The sequence below is a fragment of the Chelon labrosus genome (assembly GCF_963514085.1).
Source record: "Chelon labrosus genome assembly, chromosome: 15".
NCBI classification, from domain to species: domain Eukaryota; kingdom Metazoa; phylum Chordata; class Actinopteri; order Mugiliformes; family Mugilidae; genus Chelon; species Chelon labrosus.
In genome coordinates, this window is record NC_140348.1 from 9,473,943 (window position 1) to 9,499,611 (window position 25,669).

At 42.8% G+C, this 25,669-nt stretch overlaps 1 protein-coding gene across 1 annotated transcript in view; it reads left to right on the forward strand.

Annotated features, from left to right (window-relative positions):
- The window catches only part of lrpprc (leucine-rich pentatricopeptide repeat containing), a 56,773-nt gene that overhangs the window by 25,073 nt on the left and 6,031 nt on the right, over window positions 1-25,669 (forward strand). The window contains exons 24-34 of the mRNA XM_084561109.1: window positions 2,168-2,292; window positions 3,914-4,020; window positions 8,732-8,800; window positions 8,912-9,002; window positions 9,555-9,697; window positions 11,527-11,644; window positions 12,616-12,742; window positions 15,240-15,328; window positions 15,405-15,609; window positions 20,954-21,081; window positions 21,180-21,295. Of these exons, the coding sequence (XP_084417235.1) occupies window positions 2,168-2,292; window positions 3,914-4,020; window positions 8,732-8,800; window positions 8,912-9,002; window positions 9,555-9,697; window positions 11,527-11,644; window positions 12,616-12,742; window positions 15,240-15,328; window positions 15,405-15,609; window positions 20,954-21,081; window positions 21,180-21,295 (1,318 nt within the window). The remainder of the gene's footprint in view (window positions 1-2,167; window positions 2,293-3,913; window positions 4,021-8,731; window positions 8,801-8,911; window positions 9,003-9,554; window positions 9,698-11,526; window positions 11,645-12,615; window positions 12,743-15,239; window positions 15,329-15,404; window positions 15,610-20,953; window positions 21,082-21,179; window positions 21,296-25,669) is intronic.

Below are 25,669 nucleotides of genomic sequence, written 5' to 3' on the forward strand. Positions count from 1 at the left end.
ACATCAACTTTATGAGCGGTTTTCCTCCGGATGGCTCCGATAATGATCCGAATCAATGTACCTTAAAAGACCTTAACTCACGCACATTCACCTGTGTGGTGCGTGAACATTACTAGTAATAAGTAAGTGTCATTCTTGAACACGTGTAACAGCGGGCTAGTGGTGTCATGATCACAGTCTCATTTGCTCTTCGAGACACAGACACCTCGTTCTCCCACGCGACGGGGACAGTGGCTTGATAACAGGCCTGCCCATCTCCTCCGAACAAAAGAGGGGGACGGAGATGGAGGAAGGGAGGAGGAGGTGGGGGTGAGAGTGAGATGAGGCAAAATGAGCTTCCTTGTCTAATCCTTCAGGTTTCCACCGAGCAGAGCGCTCGTTATTTTTTCAGGGCTTAATTGGCTGGAAAGTGGCTGACATGCAAAGTTGGGGACATTAACAGGGCTGTGCGCCGCAGTAAATGGCAACGCAAAGTGACAGTTAAATTGTACCTAAGGGAAATTATCCATCTTTCGACATCTTTAGCTCTTTTTTTTTTTGGGGTGGATCGGCGGGCGGAGAGAGGGGGGAGAGGGGATGAAGGCAGAGGGGGTGTAATTGCAAAGCCAGGCCCTTCTTTTGCCAAGAGTGATGTTTCTTTTTTTTCCCCTTTTCCTCTTTTTTTAAATATGTCTCATTAGAAAGGAAGGATTAGAAGTAGTTGAGCTCGATGGAGGGATGAGAGAGGTGGACGCATGGCACGATGATGAAACAAATGTGGAACTTTGAAATGTTAAATGGCTCCAGTGTAAAAATCCCCGTGAGCCACAACATTTAAATTAATTGTGTATATCAGATACGTTAATTACAAACTACATCTTATGTTTTATCTTTATCCCGTTTTGAGTGGATTGCAAACCCGCCCTCTCTCGTTCGATCTCCACGCTCTTTCTCTCGTTTTCAAAAATCTCTCTGCCTCTCTTCTGCCGTGTTCAATCAGGCTGTTGTGCGGTTTAACAGCCTCTTGACTGGCGCTGCTGAATAATGTTGTCCCTCTTCATTTCAATTAGCGGACCTCTCTGCTTTCCAACCCTAATCAGTCCTCCTCCCTCCATCACACTCTTCCTCTCCTTTTAAACTCAAGGTCATATCATTTGCTGTATTTTTTCCCCTCCAAGTTGTTGGTGTGTTTTTATGGCGTATCACACATATCCGCTTGTCTAATTGATTAGAGGAGAAAACACTTTAGAAATTATACCTGTTCACTCTCAATCTGTCTCTTTCTCACTCACTCACCCTGCCCCCTGTCTCCCCCCACGGGTGCCCTATCTGCTTTGACCTCTGTGTGATTGACATGGTAATAACCCAATCAACAGATTGATGGCAGCGCTGTCACAATAGAGGGGATTGAAGTGGTCTCTCTCTCTCACACTCCCCCTTTTCTTGGCTTCTTGCTTCCTTTCCCCATCTCTATCTCTACTTCTCTAGTTATCTCTCCATCAGGCGCACTCATCCTCCCTTCCGCTCGCTCTTTTGTTTGTTGCGAAGAAAGGGAACAGGAGGATAGGCTGAGCGCGAGATGACATGAGACGAAGGGTGCGCGTGGGGCTTTAATGTTGTTGCCATGTTTCTGCAAAATTGCTCAGCTGGGGGGCGAGGTCAGCGGAGGGGTGCGAGCGCTGACAGCGTGGAATCAAAAAGAAGGTTGTGAGGAGGAGAAGGTAGGAAGCCTGGGAGAAAAGGGAAATGAGAGAAGAGGAAATGAGCGGAGGTTAAAGCGGGTTTAGAGAGGACAAAAGAGAGACGGCGAAGTCGGAAGGCGCAAGGGGAGCGGAGCAGAGAGGGTAAAGATCAGTCGAGCCTTTTTATCTGTTGCATTGCTTCACCTCTAAAAGCCTGTCCAGAGAGACATTAGCCCCTCACAGACAGGTGTGGGAGAGTGTGCCTGATTGTGTGAGAATGATGTATTGAGGCCAAAAGGCTTCATCACCCACAGTTGTCCTGTCATGAATTCAAAGGGCTGTATTGTTGAGGCGGGTCACGGTGCTTGAATAGGAGGTCACGGGGTTAACACCCCACGATACGGTCTCTTTTCTCTGCCGACAAAATCCTGTACATGACTGATTGGACAGACCTGGCTCTAACTCGCTCTGTGTGTGTTTGTGTGTGTGTTTCTGTGTGTTTGCAGCAAGGACTTGCCCGGAGCTCTCGAAGCAACGCTGGAGTGTCAGCGGCGCTACAACCACCTGCCTCGCATCCACGACATCATCGTTGGTCTGGTGGAGAAAGGAGACACGGACCTACTTCAGAAAGGTTACATGTTTGTCTAAGTAGATGTCACGCTCAGTCATCTTTGCCTCTGACCCATCAACAGAGCATTTACTTTACAAGTTTACCACACAAAAACTATTATAATAATTGAAAATTATTGGCGTTACACCCCTGAAACAAACATCAGTACAAGACACATCGCTGCTTGTCATCACTACATGCTAATTTTTCCCAACTTCAACCCAACTTGATCCAGCTTTGCAACTTTACTTGAATGTCTGTAGCCTTTTGTTATTCATTTGTGTGTGCGTGTACCCAAAGTACCCGTTCAGTGCTTGCATTAAACGCATATGTAACAAGTGCCAACCATTCCAAGAGGAGCAGGGAGCGAGAAATGTGAAGACCAGGGTCGCGGGTTAAGCACGTCAGCCAATCGCATTTAGAACGGTCTTCTCTGTATGTGGACAGCTGTGCGGTGAAAGGGTCAGGTTCAATGTGGCGCAGTGCAAGTGGCTCTAGAGTGCGTAAAGGTTGAAACCATGCAGTGGAGCACCTCTTGACCCCTCTCCCTCCTCTCCTCCTGAACCCTCAGCGTCAGTCACCGAAACCCTCAAAAACAAAAGTAACTTTTACAAGTTTGACAGAGGCCAGCATGTAAACCAGAGCCAACCGGCCAATCTTAAAATAAATAAATGATTCTGTCCCCTACTCCATCATATAAAGCCAGGAGAGTGGGATGACTCATGACATAAACCTTGAGTCACACTCAACATGACGGCATTGTGAGTATATGTTGAGTGCCGTAGCCGGCTGCACCCTGGCTTGCTCCTGTGGGCACATCCTGCCGTAGAGCATGGATAGTCTAAAAATTCACCTTAAACCACAGCTTCTGAAATAAAACCACAAATGCACTGACACCACAAACTTCCAGCAGATTGGCCTTCAAATGGTCCAAAGCACACTAAAAGCATAACACAGCTTGTCAAAAGATCTTCACTCACATTTCTGACCTCGGTTTGAGTTCAGGCATCAACAGAAGAAATAAAGTGTTAGCGGGCAACCATAGCAACCGCTGAGCGATTTTCAAATAAGAAGACGACCTAAGACATGCTTTTAACCTGCAAATGTCAGGAACATGAGACTTAATTGGTGCTGTAATGAGCCCACATGCTTCAGTCTTCAACTACAAGTAAAGAAGTGAATATTTGCCCAAAAAATACTCCAGCTGGTCAGAAACTTGTCTGATTAAAGTCCAAAAAAAGCACACCTCATCCTTTCTTCTGACTTCAAATGACAGCAAGTAAAGGGAGAAGGATTATTCCTTCGTCCACTGCTTTGCTGAATATGCAAGTCCATTTAGATAACTGGAAGTTTGCACTTATTGTGTGTGTGGTACCTGTCCAGAGGCTGCCGGACAGAGATAGTACGTAACGCTGAGCAGAGCGCTTTAGCAAGTTTACCAGCGGAGCTTAGGCTTTCATTCGGGACTCGAGTGTTTGTTTGAGAGCAGACTTGATACGACTGCTTCGTGCCTGGGACATTGTGCCAAATAATGGAATCAGAAGGAAATGATGAAGTGTGTGGGGGGTTTGTTTACCGTGCAGGCATCTTATTCATGACCTTTCTCTGCTCTGTTTCCCCGCCTGTCTGTCTTTCTCTTCAGCCATGGACTTTGTGAGTCAGGAGCGAGGGGAGATGACGATGCTGTATGATCTGTTCTTTGGATTCCTGCAGACAGGCCGTTACCGTGAGGCTCGGAAGATTATTGAGGTGAGCGCACACACATACGCAGACAAAGGAACTATTATAGCAACCAGGTACTTCTTCTACTTGGAACTAAATGTGTCCTTCTTTTCAGAAAGTCCCCCGAATGAAGGATTTCCTAAATTAGACAATACAACGAATGGGTCTAGAAAGAGATATATAATATTATATAATACTGAGCATTGAGCACAGTTATTAATTGTGAAATAACAGCTTTATTTAGGTTTATTGGATCTCAATAGAGACCTCAATAGAAAACTTAGTTTCTCAGTCTTAGAGAATCTGCCTGATGAAAAACTGTTCTGCCATCTGCACGGCTGCCATGACCCACAGAGAACATGCAGGATCGAATTGCCAGCCTCTTTTTTTGTTATTGCACATCATCTGACCTGGATATTTCATGAATATTTATATCTTTGTCATCTTAAGTCCTGCTGTAAGCCCGGCAGATTAGTGTGAGGAAAGGAGAGAGGCAAAGCGGGCGGATAAGAAGCGATTTTCACATGGATGAAACGAACGAGCAGTTTGGGACCGGACAGCAGGAGAAAGAGATTGATGAACAGAGGGATGAGTCTGGCATCAGAGGAAGAGAAACAAGGCCTTTATGTTGTCTAATCAGGAAGAGAACAAAACAGAGGCAAAAAAAAAAATACCTTAACTCCCTCCCTCTGACATCACTCTATCCCCCGTGTCCTCATGTGCACTGAAAGGGGGATTTGTCCCTCTTGAGGATTTCCAACCCTCTTAAATATTATCGACATGTTGTTATTGTGGCATTCCTCTCCGGCTAGATTGTATGGCTGTTATCCGACTTATGATAGTCGGCTACATGCCAGGGATGTGTGAGATTGTTGATGCCTTGTAAATAGATTAGATGCACGGTAGGCCTAGTCAAGGAGACGGAAACTCAGATTTGAAGCCCGTTGAAATCAGGAGGTCATGCGAGAAAGCCTGTGAATTCTGAAGCTGAGGGAGTTAGCAAGCTAGCAGACAATGGAGAATACTCAAGAATCACTACAGCCGAAACTGTTGTTGTTAGGGTTACATCGAACAATAGCTGAAAAGAGCTTCAAAGTCGGGTTTTAATTCTCAATGCATCCGTCAATAGGAGCTAAACTTCTCAAGTTACCCAAAGGTGTTTAATCCATTTTTCATAACGCAGCTTTGAAGCATAATCAGTGGCGACAGAAGTTTCACGGCGTGGTTAAGTTTAGGGTTTTGGCCTCTTTTGGAGAATACTCAAGGAAAAACGAGACAAAAAGCTGCCACCCACTTCATAAACGTTTAAAGGAAAACACAGTCTCTGAGCGGAAAGTTCCCAATTGTCTCATTGTCGTATGCAGCACTCAGGTGATGTAACTGCAATAGAATCATATCTAGCTCTTAAATATGCACACTCAAACGCACCAATACTTTTTTAGCTCTGTGAGAGCGTCAAGTGGCGATCCAGAGTGGTGTCTCTCTTTAGGCTGTGTTTGGTATAATTGGCAGCTGATTAATCACAGCTAATTAAATGTAATGATAGAGAAAGGTGGCCAATTTTGTGCTAAATGGTCATGGTTAGGTAGGGGATTGTCAGGTGGCCAGTTCTATTATTGCGGCACGCGTACGTGTGTGCGTGTTATGGTCAAGGTTAGGTAGTATTGCTAAAGAGTGGTGAGCCATTACGTGTTTTTGTGTTAGGGAGAGGGCTTTGGCCCTGTGTGTGTGTGTGTTTGTGTGTGCGTGTGGGCTAAGTGGCCAGGTGATTAGTGGAATTAGAACATTAGGAATTGAGATGGAGAGGGTTTGTTAAGTGGAGGTGAGGCGAGGTTGGCTATAGCTTTTTCTTTTTGTGTACATGTACGTAAGGATGAGAGTGAAACCTGTAATAGTGTTTCAGTGACTAAAAGCCAAAGAAGACTCTTAAAGAGGCTGCAAGATGGACTCTAACACACTGTGCCCTGTGTGTGTGTTTTCGAGGATTGTCCTGATAATCCGACCTGCTTGACATTTTTCCATTATCTCTTTCTGAAAGGGAGAGTGTTTGCGCTGTTTTTGTTTGCTTCAACTTTGAATTCTTTTCATTTACCCTTGTTGGGTGCATGTGTGTAAATTATGTGCCTTCTTATTTCTGAGGATTTTGTTTTCGGCCCAGATTAGGGAGATTTGTCCTGACGGATTCAAAATCCCAAACATATTTGTGTGTGTGTGTGTGTTTGCGTTGAGCCCTCAAGACTTTACCAAGTAAAAGGAATCGGAGGCAAAAAAAAAAAAAAGATGGAGCACTTGCACTGGGCCTTAGTCTCTAAGAAGATTAGACAGGCCGAGAGAGAGGGAGTGAGTGAGTGCAACACATTTTAATTTGTCCCTTTGGCTGGCTGGGTAAGAACATAATGCCTTTGCTTGGGACAGCCAGAGGGATGGAGAGGCAGGGGAAAAGGCCGAGGAGGAGCGGGGGAGAGATTTGGAGGAGGGAGGGAGGGATTGAGAGAAGTGGGGATTGAAAGAGGAAAGGATGACAGTGAGGGACGGTCAGAGGAAGGGATGAAGCCCGTCTTTTCTTTTCTTTCCCCTCCCTCTCACGGTATGATGGGCTCCCATCAAAGAGGCCAGCGGGGTTTGAGCGCCGTTGATCCTCGTTCAGATTAACTTCCTGCCAGATCGCTCTATGTCCCTCTCTTTTTTTTTTTTTTTTCTTTGCCAGATTACCAGGAAGAGAGTGAGATTTCTCAATCCTAGTCTTATTCAGATTGTATCAAAGCCCCGGCAGACAGATGAAATCCTGATCACTGTTATTCCATGATAATAATCATCTAGTAACCCCACGTATCAGGCTAAATCGTTGCTACATGAGCCTGCAGATCAATCTATGTCAGCCCGTATTGACAGCCCACACGCTCTGTTTATCTGCTATCACTGGTGTCCTCAAAGCAAAGCTCCTAGAAAATTGAAGACTCCAGCTCATGTTGTGTTTTGAAATGTTATGCTATAATCTGTTTTCCACTCCGTCTACTTCTGTTAGCTGTAGCTTTTCACAATTAAATAAATTATCTCAGTGTTATACTCAGTGTATAACATGAGCTCTGGGTTGATCTTCAGCTGGGAGGAAAAATGAATGTGCTTAGGTAAACTCTTACAAGTTGCAGTAAAGCACTGTACGTTCAGGCAAAAACTGAATTTTTGAATGCTCTAATTTCACGTGATACTGCATGCACCGCTCAGCCATAACATTATGACCTATTGCCTAATGTTGTGTAGGTTCCCCTTTAGTCCACTAAACTTCTGAGGGTGTGCTGTGGTATCTGCCACCAACACATTGGCAGCAGATACTTAAAGTCCTGCAAGTTGCGAGCTGGTTGGGCCTGTGTGGATCGGACTAGTTTGTCCAGCTCATCCCTCAGCTGCTTGATTGGATTGATATCTGGGGAATTTGAAGTCCAAATCAACACCAGTAACTCCTGTTCCTGTGCGTTCTGAGACCTTTCTGTCAGAACCAACATGAACTTTTTCATCAGTTTGAGCTACAGCAGCTCGTCTGTTGGATCGGACCACACGGGACAGCCTTCACTCCCCGTGTGAATCGGTGAGCCTTGACCGTCCACAACCATGTCCCCGGTTCAGCACTTTTTCTTAATGACCACTGCAGACCGGGAACACCCTGACAGTCAATCTCTCAAATCCTTCCTATTGCCAATTTATCCTGCTCGTAACACATTAACTTTGAGGACAAAATGTTCCTTTGCAGCCTAACATGTCCCACCCACTGACAAGTACCATGGAAATGAGATACCCAGTGTTATTCTCCATGTCTGTCCGTGGTCATGATGATATGACCGGTCAGTGTATACTCACATTGCAGACTTAAGTAAAGAGCTTAGAGACCGCACAAGTCATTCTTGTGAAATATTAATGATGAAATTTATTAGTTCTTCCACCCTACACTGGGGGGTTTTGAGTTGTTGGTTGAGCAGAGCAAACATTTTGAAGACGTCAACTTGGAATAAATGATCTAGAAACTTTTGACAGACATTTTTAATAACATTCTATAAACTCGGTAATTAATTCTCCACAAAGTTCAGGCTAATTGCGTATGAAAATAACACCCTGCCATCAGACTCCCTAACGCGCTACTGTATACCAGCTGTGTTGTCTGTGCATTGACGCACTGCCTCGTAGCTTTTACTGCCAGTCCACTCAAGGCCAAACATTATCTTCACATTTCTCATATTGGTTTACAGTCAAAGCTGCTGAAAATACATCAGTGTGATGTTAAAGTGAATCTGCTGCACTCACGTAAAACTACAAGAGCTCCTTTTTTGCAAACACATTTCATTTTTTAAAAATGGTGATAAGGCTGTCTGTATTGATTGTTGCATTAGGCATACATCAGGTAATAGCTATATTTAAAATGCTCCTCAGTCTAGATGGGTTTGTGTGGATCAATAGACATTTGCCTTATAGATAATGGTGTTCAGGTGTATTTCACTAATAAAACTTAGCCTGATACGTGGGGTTATTCTGCATGTGCTCAGTGATTTAGGCCTGATGTCATAAAATAGTCAGAGTAGGGCTTAAGTTATATTTAAACAACTGGATACTGTAGACAGCAGAATGGATCTAAATCGACATAATGCACAACAGAGTGCATGCCGAGTTCAGCTACAGTTTATCGATGCCGTCATTTGCCTACTCTTGACTCTTTCCTTATACTTTCTCCTCTCTTTTCCACATCTAGACTCCTGGGGTGAGGGCTAAGCCCGGACGCCTGCAGTGGTATGCAGAGAAATGTATTTTCAATCACCAGGTAACACTCACACGCACATAACTGAACGACAGTAGTCAAAGCCACAAAAGACAAAGACTGAAAATATAAACATTCCAACTTGAAGTATATATTGTGGTTGTGTGTGTATAGATGGAGGCCTTGGAGCAGATGGTGGAAATGACGGCTAAGCTGTTTGAGTGTGACAGAGATGAGATGTACAGTTACATGCTCCGACTCTGCAGTAAGTCTCTTTTCTTTTCTTTTCTGTGTGTGTGTGTTTGACCTTCCTCTTACCACAAGTTCCCCTCTGCTGTTGTGACCTCCCACCTCTGGGCGTGCGTCTGGATGCACAGCGGCGTTGAGTGTGTGACAGAGTGGGATTGGTCAGCAGTAAGCAGAAGACATGGTGTGATTGCTGCAGTGGAGAGCAGAGCAGATAACAGTTGTGATTGGAGTGTTAAAGCTGATTGTCAACCCATTACATCTACTTCCCTACACACACACACACACACCACACACACCCACACCCACACACACACACCCACACCCACACACACACACACACACACACACCACTAGTTAGTGTGTTTGATAAATTACAGCATAGTTGAGGGTCGGTCAGTTGATCAGATTAGTGCTTTGATTGCCTTCTCTCAGCATGGAGTGCTTTGTCAGAAATTGCTCTCTGCTGCTGGCTGGGTGATGAGCTGACTATACCGACACATAGTTCTGAGTGTCACGGCTTCCATGACCTTTGTTCATTTCCACCGCTTTGTTTCCGGTTGTTTTTCAGAGGACACAAACGACTGGCAGAAAGCAGAAGCCATCTGGACGAAGATGCAGGAGGAGAACGTCATCCCTAGAGAGAGGACTCTGCGTTTACTGGCAGACATCCTGAAGAATAATAACCAGGAGGTGCCCTTTGATGTGCCTGAGGTAAATCCCAGTAATGGTCATTATGCACGGATGTGTTGTTCAGAAGAATAACTGCCAGGAGCTTCCTGAAGGGAAGAGAAGCAGAGCAGGTAAATCTGAATGCAAAGAGATTCCCATGAGATCTGGAGGGGGTTAAAGGTGCCTGAGGTCAAACATGACACACAAGCAAGCAGTACTCTTAATGTTCGTACTTTTCTGTCCCTACATTTTGAATTAAACTGGCGGGAGGTACCCTTAATTATGAAGTCAGTGCCATTTATCAGTTCATCAGTGAGTAATATTTAGTTTTTCTTTAGTCGTCCAAAATGAAATTTGTGGGTGTCATCTTTGTCTCCACGAATAAAACTCAGATGTGCTAGCGACTCGAAGGAAATGTTACTACAGAGAACCTGGTGGCATATTGAAGAACACAAAGGGAGAAAACCTTGATAATAGAGGTGGCATTGATTAAGGAATAGTACACAATACACAACTACACACACTGTACTGTAGGAATAAAAACATAAAAATATAACTGAAATCTTCTCTAGAAAGTGAAATAAAACTAAAAAGTAGTTTAGTGTAAATACACACAGTGATGGTAATTTTTATTTTTTATTTTTATTTAACCTTTATTTTACCAGGAAGGTCCCATTGAGACACAGTGTCTCTTCTACCAGGGAGTCCTGGTCAAGATGGCAGCAAATAGGCCGGTCTAGCAGCTCCACCGGTGAGCTCTTTCCTCGTCAGAAGTCGACCCCCAGACTGAACCGTCCGGTCATTACTGCACATTGCCAGAGACTTCAAAGCAAAGCTTCCTCTTTGTAATAGTAATAATAGTAATATTGTATACATGGATAGCGTAGGTCTAATTGATTGATGTGGTCAGTGTTTCAGTGCTGCAGAGTATGGAGTATACCCAAACATGTAGAGCGGTCTCTTTGACTGTGATGACACTACAATTTCTTTTTCTTTTTTTTTCAGAATAAAAACTGTTGCTAACTGAATAGATTAACCAAAGAGCGAGAAATGACCGTGGCCTCTGATCTTAGAGTCTAACCCCCCTCCCACCAAAAAAAACCCCTCTGAAAACTCTTATCAGCTGCTCTCCATACGCCCCCCCCCCCCCCCCCCCGCCCCACTCCGCTCCACTTTAAGCCTCTGTTCATTACATGCAGAGGAAACAGGATTGAAGCTCTGATCTGAAGTGTAGTCAATCAGACAGGCTGGCTGGTGAAAGGAATTACAGCCTGATCTGTCTTTAAATCTGTAATGCCAGACTAATTTAGCCAGCAGCTAAATGCCACCATATGGTTGGCCGTTTGATGCTTAGCTGCATATGCACACAGTACATGTACGGGCTCCTTCTTTATGAATAAAGAGCAGTTTTGCTCTAAATCTTCTGTTGCTCCGTTCCTCCTCGCTGCATTTTTCCTCCACTTTGGTTTGTGTGCTCCAACAGCCTGAAGCATGATGAGACAGGAAGTGATTGCTGTTGCCTGAAGCGATGAACTTGGCAACCCTTGGGGCTCTTGAGTTGACACCCCCCGCTCCAGCACGCGTACACTTTCTAACACTCACACTTTTCTTTTGCCCCTGGGGTGCCAGACCTAATTTGCCCCTAGCCAATACAGCTTAACCCCCTCCCCCGATTGCTACATGGGTGACCGAGCATTACGGGACCCTGCCCCTGTCTGCCTGCCGTTATTACACTGTCATGTATGCTCACCAACTCATTGCCAGCTCACGGCTGAACGTGTTTTCAGGCTTTTAATGCTGGATGTAGGTGTATTTTGATCGAGACATCACACCGAGTTTTAGCGCCGCTTTTCTTTGTGTGTCATTTACAGTCCTGGTATGAACAAGCTGCCACCACACAGGAGAGCAAGCCAGCGCCCGCCGCAGTCGAAAGTGGGTCTGACTACCAGGTCCGTCTGTTGTCGCTCTGTAAGAGGGGCAAGGTCAGAGGTAAGCAGCAGGAGGGCCCATTATTGTTGTCCTACATGACATGGAGCTGAACTAAACACACAGGAAGCTGGTCTGAAATACTTAAACCATCGGAGGTGTGTAAAGTCTCCATTTTCACTCCTGAAACTTGAATTTGAAGCTACAGTAAAAAAAAATAATAATTACTCTTAGAGTCTAAGAGTTGGTTACCGACTGGAAAAAAAACTAAATTAATAAATAAATAGCCATTGTCCTGGTCATCGTATATCCAACCACAGCTAAAAACAAGGCTATCATCCAAGGAGCTCCTTTAGTTCTTAAAGGCTGGTGGGGAGTTTAAATAGGAGCATTTGTTGCTCATCAAAAACTCGTAAGACTAGTGTCTGTTAACGACCAGATACCCACCTGTAGTGGAGGAAATGGTGTGATTCTTTCTTCTTCCTCCAGTGAATGATAATAACAATTATCAACCAAGAAGTCCAGTTGCCCTTACTTTTTGGGTTTATTGTTAATCCAAATGGTCCCACTAGAAGGTGTGATGAAGTGCATGCTGTCAGTGAGACTGGAGAGATGTGAAAAGTGTCCAGGTATTGAGATAATGAAACACATTTGCATCTTGAAATGGTGCCAAATTTGTCGAATTGTGGAAATTGTCGGGAGGGTGATTCGAAAAATGTTTGACCCTCCAACAAACACCTCATCTGACGAATATTGCCCCATTATATTCAGCATCAATATAAATATTATTTTATTGAAAATATATCATCTTTTCTTGATGTTGCTTCAAAAGCACGGATTGTCCCACCAATTGTGTGGAGGAGAAATGAAAATATTAACATTGTATCCCACCACTGTCGCTGTCTGTGTGAAGGCAGATTACACCAATAATCCAATAACATGAGGATAATCTCAAATTCTGCTTTTCTTTATCCTGTTCAATCTCTGACCCGTGTTTTTTTCTTTTCTCTCCTTCCCCTGCTCTCTTTCTGCAGAAGCATATGGGATGCTGATGGAATTCGATAAAAAGGGGATGCTGTTGGGGCCCACCTCTTATGATCACGTGATCCGCTCCCTGTTGTCCGAGGGATCCATTGAGGATGCCATGGCAGTCAAAGACATGTAGGTGTCTTTGCATCTCATTCTGAAACTGTACAAAACGGGGGTGAAAAAGTTACGATACCAGGTGTCAACGATACATGCAAGTTGGAATAATTTTTGCCGGTTAAGATTGTGATTTGGGGCAGCTAATACAAGTAAAATGTTCCCCCTTAGGGCAGACAAACAGCACAGCAGCGTATCTTTGGATATAAAAGAATTCAACATGTAGTGTGGTTAAAGCTCTGCTGCATTCCCTGTCGGAGGCAACAGATCACCTCAGGCTAAAACTACAGCTCCTCAGCAGACGTGGGGATTATAAAGTGATTGTGTGTTAACACACTCAGCCCTGCTGGATTGGAACAATGGTTCTTACTAAGCCCCAAGAAACACACTCACATGTACAGATTAATTTTCTGGGAAGCAGGTGAGTTTGTGCAGAAACATCAATCTTCTTCCAATTAGTAATGTATCATGTGTTGTTGTGTTACTGGGGCCATATCGGGGCTTGCCTGGAGACAAATGGATAGACAGACAGGGGTATTAGAGATCTGAGCTTGGCACACAGCTGATTTTCTCTCCTGTTTGTCTTTTTAGGTAATCTCCCCTCTAGCTTTTCCCTTTCTCTCCTTTTGTCCCTTTTTTATATCGCTTTCTTTCCGCAGAGGAATACACAGAGTTAAGATAATAACATAATGACATACACTGAAAGAAGTCAGTAATTTGTACAGAAAGAAAAAAAAAAAAAAACATGTAAAAACATCTATTACACTATCAGTCTTTGCCTTGTTTTCAGCTCTCTACATGGGTTCGCTCTCTTATATTATGAGAAATAATCATATCAATTTGAGGCCGGTGTTTCAACAAGCACAAGGCAGCACGAGTGATAACCCATCTCCAGTCTGTGTTTGAATTGGTTTATGGCTTCCCTGCCTGGATAAAAGCTTAGTTTATCTGCACTCTTAATGAAAAGTGAAATGAGCTGAGCGGAGACTCGGGGAAAGATGGAAATGGGAAGGAAGGGATGGAGATAAAAAGAGCTAAATGGGAAAAGAAGAGTGAACGAGGGGAGGAGGGCTAGATTTAATCACGTACAGGGATAATGAAGACGCTATAGGCATTAATTCTCGGTGCGTGTTGGTGTGTGTTTGTTTTTGGGTAATCTGTACAGAATTGAGCAGCGGGGTGCTTATGGTGAGATTAAGGGATTGGGGAGAGGAGGATGATGATGATGTGAGAGAGGAAGAGGTGGATTCATTGGCTGAAGTGCTACACCCCTAGAAGGAGAAGGTGAGAGTGTGTGTGTGATGGGGAACAAGGCAAGTGAGAGGCAGCTTCTAGAGATTTTCTCCCACCTGATAAGAATAATTCTGACCCCACACCCCCACTGCTCGGTCTCCACGGCAATCCGTCGGCGACCCTGTTACTGCTCCAATCTTCACAGTGACCCTGTCACAGCGGCTGCCGGATGCTGCTTGGCCTGGTGTCGCCGCGGCGATAAGGATTGCCAGCCTGATGCTCAATTGAGCGGGCGGATTAATCTGGTTGCAGGGCTATAATAATAAATAAATAATAAAAAAAAAAAGGCAGGAGGCAAGCTTGATTGAGGTTTTAGTGGCAAAGAAATGAAAAGGAGGAGGGCTGAAAAGGACAGCAGATAGACAGACGGAGCGAGCGAAGGAGGAAGTGATGAAGAGCGGGAGCAGCTCCCAGAGGCCTCAATACTGCGGCGTTGAGCCCGTTCCATCCTCACCCTCCCACATAATACCACACATGGATATACAGAACCCACGCGTGGGGAACTCAGCAGGAAGGAACACCACATATATACGGCGACATCAATCAACTGCTTGATGTCTGTATTATTTTCAGGTCACAGCAGGCGCTTTACTAGAGGCTCAGACTTGCCGTCAATCAGATTTGTTCCCATTGTCTGGTCTGTCTTATATCTTTCAGCTCATGTGTTTATCCCCACTGTCTCTGCTGAGTTTAATGCTTTTCTAAATGTGATGCCTCATAATGGGTTAGTATTCAAGAATTCAAAGCCTAAGACGCCACACATACGGTTACGCAGTCATCACAGATTACCAAGAGTTGGCTTTTAGTGGTGCGCCATAAGCTTTAAAGTTAGAAATAATGCCCTGTCTTATGTCGTCTCTCGGATATGGATAAAATCTTTTATGATGTCTATAGGAACAGCCCATCCCACGTGGGATTATGTGGCACACAACACCTCTTATAAATAAAGACTTCCTCTAGTTGACAGGCTGCATGTGCAAAAACAGAATTCTTATTGTCCATCAGTTGAGTAGATTATCTGACAGTTTCATGGTAGAACAGCCCAGTAAAAAAAAAAAAACCATCCAGATGAAAATTACTACATGGGAATGTCTGTTTTTGACCTAATTTAATGAATTAAATACCTAAAAAAAAAAAAGCAAATCCTATAAATTTAATAAAACATTTCTGTACTTTTATTCGTGGTCCTGCACATAATGACAAACTTCCGTATCTTTTTCAGTGCTGAGTCCCGTGTGCCAGGCTTCATGCTCAGTGACATTGCCACCAGTTTGCTCATCATCACGTACAGCAAGAAAGGCCAGGCCAGAGGTGAGGACCGGACATGCACACTTAAAAACGCACACGCTTATACACGCGCTCACCCGCTTCCTGTACGCCTCCTCAGATGCTCTGGAGAAACTGAAGTCAATGATTCAGTTGGACCAAGTGCCCTCGCATCTCTCCGTCACCAGACTCATCCAGGGCTTGGGTAACCAAGGCGATGTGTCGGGGATCCAGGAAGTGGAGACGATAGTGAAGAACCTGGGCACCAGCCTTAATCTGTCCAGCATGGTGTTTGCCAACAACATAGCACTGGCACACATCAAAAAGTGAGTCTATACGTGGACATTTACCAGTGAGCTTGTGAGAACTGTTTTTAGTTTTAGGTCTTTTAAGATTTCTGTAATATTTGGGCATATCTGATGTTTTGAGAAGGTTGTCTGTTGTCATCTTTACGGAGCACCAATCACTAAAGATCAGCAGGACTACAGGCTGCATGAGCAAAATATTATTTCAACACCAGTGTGAATGTTTCATGCCATCGTGTAAACACTGTTAAACAGACATAAGCAGTTTAATGCAGCACCAGCAGCAGTGTGAGACAAGAGCCAGGCTGACACGCTCTTAAAGTAAAAGCTTACAGAGCGAGCGGAGCGCCAAGTACAAATAGGCAACACAGGCGTACTCGGATTATTCATGGATTCCTTTTAATGTCATGAAAACACCCATCCTCCACCGCTGCTTTGTCGCCTCTCAAACAAGAGAGATCAAAATAAAAAAACACACTGTGCATCAAAGTTTCATTGTGCCGCTTGCCGCATTAGCGCCGTCCCCCGGCTCGAACACCAGCGTCCCCGTGCCAACTCGGAGGGACAGCAGGAAGTGAAGAATCTCACGCCCGATTGGCCATCGCAGCGCAGGCCTGTCAGCTTGAACCCTGACCTCCGGTAGCGCCGCTCTGAGCCTCTCTGACACGTGCTTCCGCGGCGTATCTGAGTCAAGCTGACTGGTTAAGAGCTGCTGCGGGAAAGCAAGCAGGCCCCGAAAGCAGAGCAGCACATTTAGAGGGGCCCATCGCTGAATTATTCAGACGGTCCCAGTCGCAACAATCGGCGTAGATATGTTCCCCCACCTCTGGATGCTCACACATATACATACACAGTGATGCACACACACCGTGTGAGTTAAATATTCATTACGACTGGTGACGGTGGGGAGGGAGCAGGGAGCGTGAAGTGTTAGTGGAGAGGCCGGGTTGCCAGATTGAGTTTTTTTAGATTTGTAGTGCTTTTGGTGTGCAGGCTTTGTTTGGTTGTGGCAACCTCAGCAGAAAAAAAAATAACATTTCACAGTATTAGCGGAAGAATGAGTTAGTCTGCACGCAGCAGGAGGGTGTGAAGGACACAAATGGAACGAATATCATCTTTATATTCAATTCTGAACATTTTCCAAACCTAAAAACTATGTGTGGGAGACACTTTATTCCTTTAATTCCTTAATTCCTTTAATCCTGAAATGTCTTTGTCTAAGCCTAGCATGAAACACGCATCACCTTTGGTTCAGAAAAACTTCTCACTGAATGTAATACAACTGTCTGAAGAATACACATGTACAGGTTATTGGTTGTAGTTTTTTTTTTTTTTCCAACAATAGTTTATTGATTTTTAAGCATATTAAACACATACAAACACACAATAACACTGACAAAGACAGTGTACATATTAAACAAAACTAAAATGACAACAAACAAATAAAATAATGAAACAAGAAAATAATGGTATAACAAAGACACCACAAAGCACTCAGCTCCTCACAACAATATCAAAGTTGTGCACGTTTATTACTAAGAAACTCCAGTAACGGTCTCCACACCTTTTCAAATTCTTCTGCCTTTCCTCTAGTTATATAAGTCAACCTCTCCAGTACAACACAAGATGCCATCTCTTTCACCCACACATTTATCAAAGGTATATCCATTTTTTTCCAAGATAAAGCAATAAGTCTTCTGGCCTGCAGAAGACCAAAGTCAATCAGAATTGATTGTCTTGAGTTAACAATAAGGTTGTCTGGATATATGCCTAGTATACACAACTTTGCTTGGTGGGGGACCTTCACTCCAACAACCTCAGATATCTTCTCAACAACAGTTTTCCAGTATTTATTTAACTTTGGACACTCCCACATGCAATGGTATAGTGTGCCCTTCCCTTCTAAACATTTAATACAAGTGTCCGGAATGTCAGGGCACCAACGATTCAATTTGACTGGTGTAATGTAGGTTCTCATTAACCATTTGTGCTGTAATAATTTCATTCTTGTATTGATTGATTGTTTTTGAGCTTTTAAGCATGCAATTTCCCAATCAGCTGTACATATATCTTCTTGAAGATCTCGTCTCCATGCCGCTAGTTTGTCCAAAGTGAACTCCTTATCAAATGACATTAAAGTCATATAGAATAGGGAAATCTGTCTCCGCCCATTTAAATTTGAAAGAATAAGATTTTCAAAATGTGAGAGTGGTGGTGGTTCAAATATTTGCTTATAGTTTGACTGTATGAAATGTTTTAATTGTAAATATTTAAAAAAATGTTTTCTTGGAATGTTATAGATCTGACATAGCTGATCAAATGTGAGAAGGTTGCCATTCATGTAAAGGTCCTCTATTTTACATACACCTTTATCAGACCAGATTTTAAAACCACCATCCGCTCTTCCTGCCTTGAAATATGTATTACCCCATATGGGGGAGAAGCGGGATATAGGAGGTGTGTCTTTAATATACTGATGTGCTTTATACCAGACGTCAATAGTGTTTTTAAGAAAAGGGTTTTCTGTTGTTTTTTTCAACTGTTTTGGGTCTGCAGAATATAAATATAGTTTAAGTGAAAGATTTAGTATTGATGCTTGCTCAATATTCACCCAGGATGGAGAAGTCTCTGTTGAAAAGTAAAACATTGCAGAGCGTAATTGAGCAGACCAATAATATAGTTTTAGATTTGCAAGTCTTAGCCCTCCCCTGTCATAAGGCAGGTATAGCAGCCCAAGTCTTAGTCTGGGTTTTTTATCATTCCAAATGAATCTACTAAAAATACTATTGAGCTTTTCAAAGAATCCTTTTGGAAGCGGGAGAGGAAGTGATTGAAAAAGGTATAAAAATTTAGGTAAAATGGTCATTTTAATCATGTTTATACGGCCAATCATTGATATGGGTAGTGTCATCCATCGATCCAATGTCTCCTTTACCTCATCTATTAATGGGTCATAGTTTGTTGGGACAATTTTATGAATTTCAGGGGTAATTTTTATACCAAGGTAAGTGAATCCTTTCTTTGCATTTATAAAGGTGGTATTTATGACTGGTTTCAGTCTTTCTTCCTTATTCAAAAATAATATTGAGGATTTTGAGTTGTTAATAATGTAACCAGAAAATCGCCCAAATCTTTCAATCTGTTGCATTAAGTTTGGGATACTAACAGATAGATTTGTTAAAAAAATTATTACATCATCAGCGTATAAAGAAATTCGATGTTCCTGCTCCCCAATCTGGATGCCCGACAGACCTGTCTGTGTTCTTATTGCCATAGCCAGAGGCTCTATGGCCAGTATGAACAACATCGGCGACAGAGGACATCCCTGGCGAGTGGATCTCTCCAAGGTTACTGGTTTAGAAACTGTACCATTTGTTAATACACTAGCTGTTGGATTTGTATACAGAATTCGAATCCATTTCAGAAAGTTATTTCCAAATCCGAATCTAGACAGGACATTTAATAAGTATGGCCATTCTATTCGATCAAAGGCCTGCCGAGCATCCAGTGACAGCACCGCCGTATCCTCAGTATCAAATTTTTCATGAAGTATGTTGAGAACTCTACGTATATTGTGAAATCCTTGGCGTTGCTGTACAAAACCGTTTTGATCATTATGAATTAATTGTGGAATATGAGGGTCCAGTCTCATCGCTAGGGCTTTGCAAAGGATTTTTGTATCCGCTCCAAGTAGGCTTATTGGTCTATATGAGGAGCACTCCGTAGATGATTTACCTGGTTTCAAGATCAGAGTTATAATTGCTAGTCTCAAAGAGGATGGGAGAGTTTCATTTTGATATGACTCATTGTACATATTTAAGAGTGGGATAAGTAATTTTTGCTGAAATGTTTTATAAAATTCTATTGGTAGGCCGTCCGAACCTGGTACTTTACCGCTATTAATGTTCTGGATAGCCTGTGATAGCTCTTCAACTGTTAGACCACTATCTAACTCATCTTTTACATCCTCTGCAAGTTTTGGAAATTGTAACTGACAAAGGAACTGGTCTCGTTCTTCTGAAGCTTGAGTGCATTCTGATCTATATAAATGTTCAAAAAATTCTCGAAAACAGTTATTTATTTCCTGTGGATCTACTGTTAGGTCTCCCGAGGAATTATTTACACCGTTAATTGATCTATCGGACTGCATTTTTTTAATTCTCCATGCCAGGAGTTTCCCAGCCTTTTCCCCCTGATCGTAATAAGATTGTTTCAGCCACAATAAGCTGTTAGCGGCTTTATCGGCAGATAATTTATTATATTGAGTTCTCAAGAGTAATAGTTCCCTTTGTTTTGTTGAGTCATCTCTTTCATTTAGATCCGTCTCTAGAGACTTTATTTGTTTCTCCAAGTTTTCCATTTCTATTCTTTGTCGTTTGGCTTGAAAGGTTGTGTAGCTAATGATTTCCCCCCTAATGTAGGCTTTAAATGCCTCCCACCTCATGCTAGCACTGGTTTGATCTGTGTTAATTTCAAAATAACAATCTATTTTAGTTCCTACATATTTAACAAAGTCGGGATTCTGTAGCCATCTAACCTGTAATCTCCAATTAGGGGGACTATGGATGAATTTTTCTATATGAATACTAAGTGAAATAGCAGCATGATCACTAATTACAATGCTATCGTACCAACAGCTTTTAATCTTAGATAAGAGCCCTCTTGAGACAAGAAAATAGTCAATACGAGAGCGGGATTTGCAAATACTGGAGTGACAAGAGTATTCTATTTTGTCGGGATTCTGTTCCCTCCATACTTCAACCAAATTTAAATCCATGATGTACTGTTTTAATGATTTTCTAGCTTGTGTCTTAGAGGTATCACAACCTGTAGATCGGTCCTTTGCTGGATTTAGAACACAATTGAAGTCACCCCCAATTATATAAGAGCCTCGTAAAGTGGACATGGTCAGGAAAAGATCCTCAAAAAACTTGGGGTTATCCTCATTTGGGCCATACACACTAACTAGGTTTAATGTGAGGGATAGAATACGACCATGCGTAATAACGTACCTTCCGGCTGGGTCTTTGATTATTTTTACGGTCTGAAATGGTATCATTCTATGAATAAGAATAAGTACACCTCTAGCATAATTATTGTATGACGCATATATAACCTGACCAGGCCATCTACGCTCTACCAATTTAATATCTGAGTCCGTCAAATGAGATTCTTGAATAAAGATTATTTTAGACTTAAGCTGTTTAATCCTGGCCATGACCTGTTTCAGTTTTGTCAATTTTCTCACCCCCCTAACATTCCAGCTTGTTATTTTTATATCAAAAGTTTGTTCCATATGTAGTGGTTGTAGTTTTGAGCTCCAGTAGCTGAACTAATCTCAGTTCTTGCCACCCTCTGTCTTCAGTGGTGATGTGGACTCAGCCATCGAGTTGATGGAGGGAATTTACACCAGTCCAGAAAACACAAACCCCAGTATGTCCTTCATCTTCAGAAGGGTCATGGAAGACGGCAATGACCAAGCCTTAGACAAGTGTAAGACACACACACACACAAAATGCATAATGTGTACATAAATGCAGAATATGAAACCACGTGCAAAATGACCATTTACTAATGTGTGCATGTTGCAGTGAGTGCTATGGCAGAGCGACTAGCCAACCACTTCGCCTGCTACAGACCGGCTTCAGACCTCTTCCTCCAGCTGCTGGAGATGGACAAAGTGGAGGACGCCAAATTCATGCTGGCTGTGAGTATACGAGCGTGTGGATGATCTAGAGCTGTAAGCGTGAGAGCCACTTTATGTGTGAAAATCAGCTGATATACAGCGATCAACCACAACATTATGACCACTGACAGGAGAAGTAAATAACATTGACCGTCTTATGACAATACAGTGTTCTGCTGGGAAACTTTTGGACCTGGCATTCATTCATGTGGATATTACTTAGACATGTGGCATCCACCTAGACCAGACCAGGCACCCCCACCCCATAGCAATGACGCACCTTGATGGCAGTAGCCATCCCCAGCAGGATGCAGCCTGACACAGACACACACACAAAAACACTTTAGAAACAACTCAGAAAACATGAAAAACAGGACAAGGTGTTGACCTGGCCTCCAAATTCACTAGATCCCAAACTGATCAAGTATCTGTGGGATGATCCACAGAGGCCCCTCCTCTCAACCCATAGGACCCAAAGGCCCCCACTAACAACATTCTGTTACCAGACACCACAGGACACCCTCAGAAGGCCCATGTCCATTCTCTGATGAGTCACGACTGTTTTGGAGGCACAAGGGAGACCTACACAATATTAGGAAGGTGGTCAAAATGTTATGGCTGATCGATGTACACTCACTTGTCAAAACATTAGATACACTAGTGAAGACCGGTTCATTCTAATAGAACAGTCCAGCACCAAATCTTAGCTTCATGACTGTTCTAATGGCCAGTTCATGTTAAAACTGCGTAAGCAAGGTGGTGATTCAGTGTAAGATCATTTTGCATGATGTAATTTATTTTGCTGTTAAACTGTAATAAATCAAACACAAAAGTGTTTCTGTTATTTAGCCTAGTCCACTGACTAAAATGAGGTTGTCAAAATAATAGAAACATGTGTCGGTACAACACAATACTGTTCAATAGTACTACAAACCACAGGCTCAAACTTGAAAACACAGATGAATCGACCGCTCTGATACTGAATACCATAACCTTCATGAAGATAAGTTTTAGTGCTTTTTTTCACTAGTGTACCTAATGAACTGGTAAGTGAGTGTGTTTTTAGCTGATATCTTTTGAGATTCAGATTTAGTATTATATATTCTTCTGTTTGGGTTGTGTGTTCCACAGCATGTGGGATTAGAGCTATCAGATAAGATTGGTTGCAGTCTACAAAGGCTCCGATGAAATACAAGTCATTAATATTAGATTGACATTGACTAGCATTCATGAAAATGGATATAGATACACTACTCACACTCTTCTATCGCTCATTTTACCAACAAGTGATGGAAGCCATGATTTTCAGGTCAGACCTTGTTTCACACCTAGATGCATCTCCATGTTTTTAATGGACTGAACGTTATCGCTGCGTAAAACCAAAAGCTAAAATAAAGCAAAAGTACAAACAGAACAATCTATACTGATTTTTCAGTTTCAAACTGTACTAATCATGACCTGCTGCGTTTTTAATTGTTAATCTCGAAAGTGAAGTAAAATCTGCTCACCGTGAAGACAGTTCCGTGAATTACATATTTACAAAAAAAAACTTTTTGTAACCACTTTAAATAAATTTTAAATCATCTGAAGCATTTTGCTCCCTACACACACTTCCCATTTCACTGCTTCGCACTCTTCTACCTTTTAAATTATAATACCAAAGTAATTCAAATCTGCCAAAAAGGAAAAAGAAACAACTAACAAGGGACCTGCTGATGTATTTAGTCCATTACAACTCCCAGTAGCCCTCGTCCAGTTGTCACACCCCGGTGATGCTGGAGACGTTCTGCCGCCGCATTCTTTGATTTATTTATCCTGCCCAACATTTACGTCGGGAAATTTCTTGCCCACATTTCACCGCTGAGTATGCTGGTCTGAAGCTGGCCTCCTACTACTTCACTTATTTAACACAGTTCATATATTACAGCTCAATGGCTTTGTGTTGAGCCCAGGGACATGAATATGTAGCAGCTAGATGACTGGAGGAAGGATGGAGAGGGCCAAGAAGCATAGGAGATCAAAAATTCTCAGAAAGGGGGATTTAGATGAAGACGTTGCTCCCATCCACTTTCCATCCTCCTCTCTAACAATCAGGACGTTTACATGCACACCTCTGTTCCACCGTCATTCCATATACGGTATGTTGATATTATAATAATCGGCTTTTCTCTTGAATGGGGCACATGTGATTAAAAGGCGTATGGGACATAGGTTGAGGTGCATGCTTGAAAGACAACCCCTTGTTTCTGGTCGTAAGGAGAAACACACCTACTTTTACACATTATTAAATACTTGGATATGAACAAGTTGGGAATATCACAATGTCCACCTTTTACTGTAGAAAGTGACAGGAGGGTTTGTGTTCAGAGAGTCAAACTAGTCCAGTAAGAGCAAACTGAATATGATGTGCATGTCAGTCTGTCATTCGAATGATCAAAATTTCTTAAACGTCAAGTGAAGGAATTTGTGCTTTTTCAAGTCAGTGCAGGTTCATCATCACATCTCAGCTGCTCCTTCCTTCATCCACAGCTACATTTGTGGCTTTGCCCGTATCAGATTAGACATTATGCTACTTACAACTTTTGGTGGGACAGCCTGAAAATGAGCCGGCTTGGCCTAATTTACCAAGTGGGTCAGTTACAGCAGCTCTTTTTTCATATACGTAACTAGTCTCCACAGACAGACTGATGTATATGTATATGAACCACTGCAGACTGAAAAGTGACATGTGTCTGGCCTTCATCTCTCCCTGACATGCTGAGTGATTATCCCTCTGAATCTTTAAACAGGGATGTCTGACTAACATGCATGTTAATGAACAGATACGTTACTTGCTTCTCCCGTCTTTATTACTATTTAAACGTGAACTACGGTTACACCATTTTGAAGCTATAATATACGTCTTTGCTTTTATTCTGCCCCCTATCGCTGTTACATTTATGTGTATTATCGGGTTTTAATTTTATAAAGATGAAGCAAAAAGTGGATATTTCACCTCTAAAGAAATAGAAAACAAGCTTATTACTGTTCACAGTTTAACGCCTAATAATCAAATAAAAGCAATGATCAACATTTGAAGGCAACGTTATTACGTAGCCAAAACGCTGGACGGAGCTTTGTCAGCTACATGTGTTGAGTTTTTCTGTGTGCGGCAACAGGAACCGAGCAGCTCATGTTGGAGTTGGAGTTAATAAATGTTAAAAAAAATGATTCTTTCCTCAAATTACTGCAACGTGAAGATGTGTGAGATGTTTTGGAGAAGACCGAGGAAAGGTGCACTGAGAGATGTGGACAAGGAAATGGATTTCAACCAGTCACATTTCTGGGGAGGTGCATGTAAGGCCATGTCGTAGATCCCGTGCAGAACCCTAAATCTGGCGTAGGTCTGATGTGACCTGGGCAAAACTGCACCATGGGCTGTTTTTGCCCTCCTAACTCCCCCCTCCAAGCCGTTTATTGGGGGTCACTGTAGGGCATCAGCCCAACTCCTCCGTCCCATCATCTTCACCGAGTGAAGCAGGTCCAAAACTCTGAAAAGCTTTTAAGTAGGCAAGCAGAGTACAATGATGACAAGGCTATCAGGATGAAGGTAGTCATTAAGAAGGAAGCGGTGAGGCCGGGCGCTTCACAGACTCGTCTACAGCTACAAATGTGTTTATGACATTGAGGAGAAGCAAGAAGCATCATTCCCTGGGTATCCAGAGCTTTTAGGCAGCGTGAGGGAGGAACAGTGGAGACGGTAGGCACGGTTGGGAATGGTCGATGTGGCAAGGGAGGAAAAAATACAGAGGAATGAGTGAGAGCATGGAGCAAAGTTGCTCCAAAGAGTGAAGTGGAATAGTGTGAGTCTAATTGCCTGATTGTACTAAAGCCATTCTGCCACTTAGTGACAAAAGACGGCAGCATGGTCCCTGTGTGTAGTGTGTGTGTTAAAAGCCTTACAGGCCACTCGCCTTTAATTCTGTACGAGGCGGAGAAGGAGTGAAACGCGTTAGTTTACGACTGGCTAGTAATCGGACCTTATTGCTGCTCAGCCAAGGGAATATACTCACTCAGAGCACAGCGATGTTAATGCATCTCCTGCACACACACTATACCGTATCTATGTTTTTATTATAAGCAGTCGTGCGCAGGTTAACTGGCTGCCAATGGTTTTCTGTAAGTTTCTAGATTTTCTTCATAAAACATTTCTAAATTTCTGTCACTGCGCTGAATTTCTTTTTGCCAACTCGGAAAAAGCAGCAGTTTCAGTCCAATCAGAAATGGCTCAGTGCTGCTGGGAATAAACGCAGAGGGATTATTCTGCATCTCAAACTCCATATTATGTTCCCCTGCTGATATCAGTTTATATATCACTGAAAACCAAGAAACGGCTGCAGAGAATTGATAAAACTA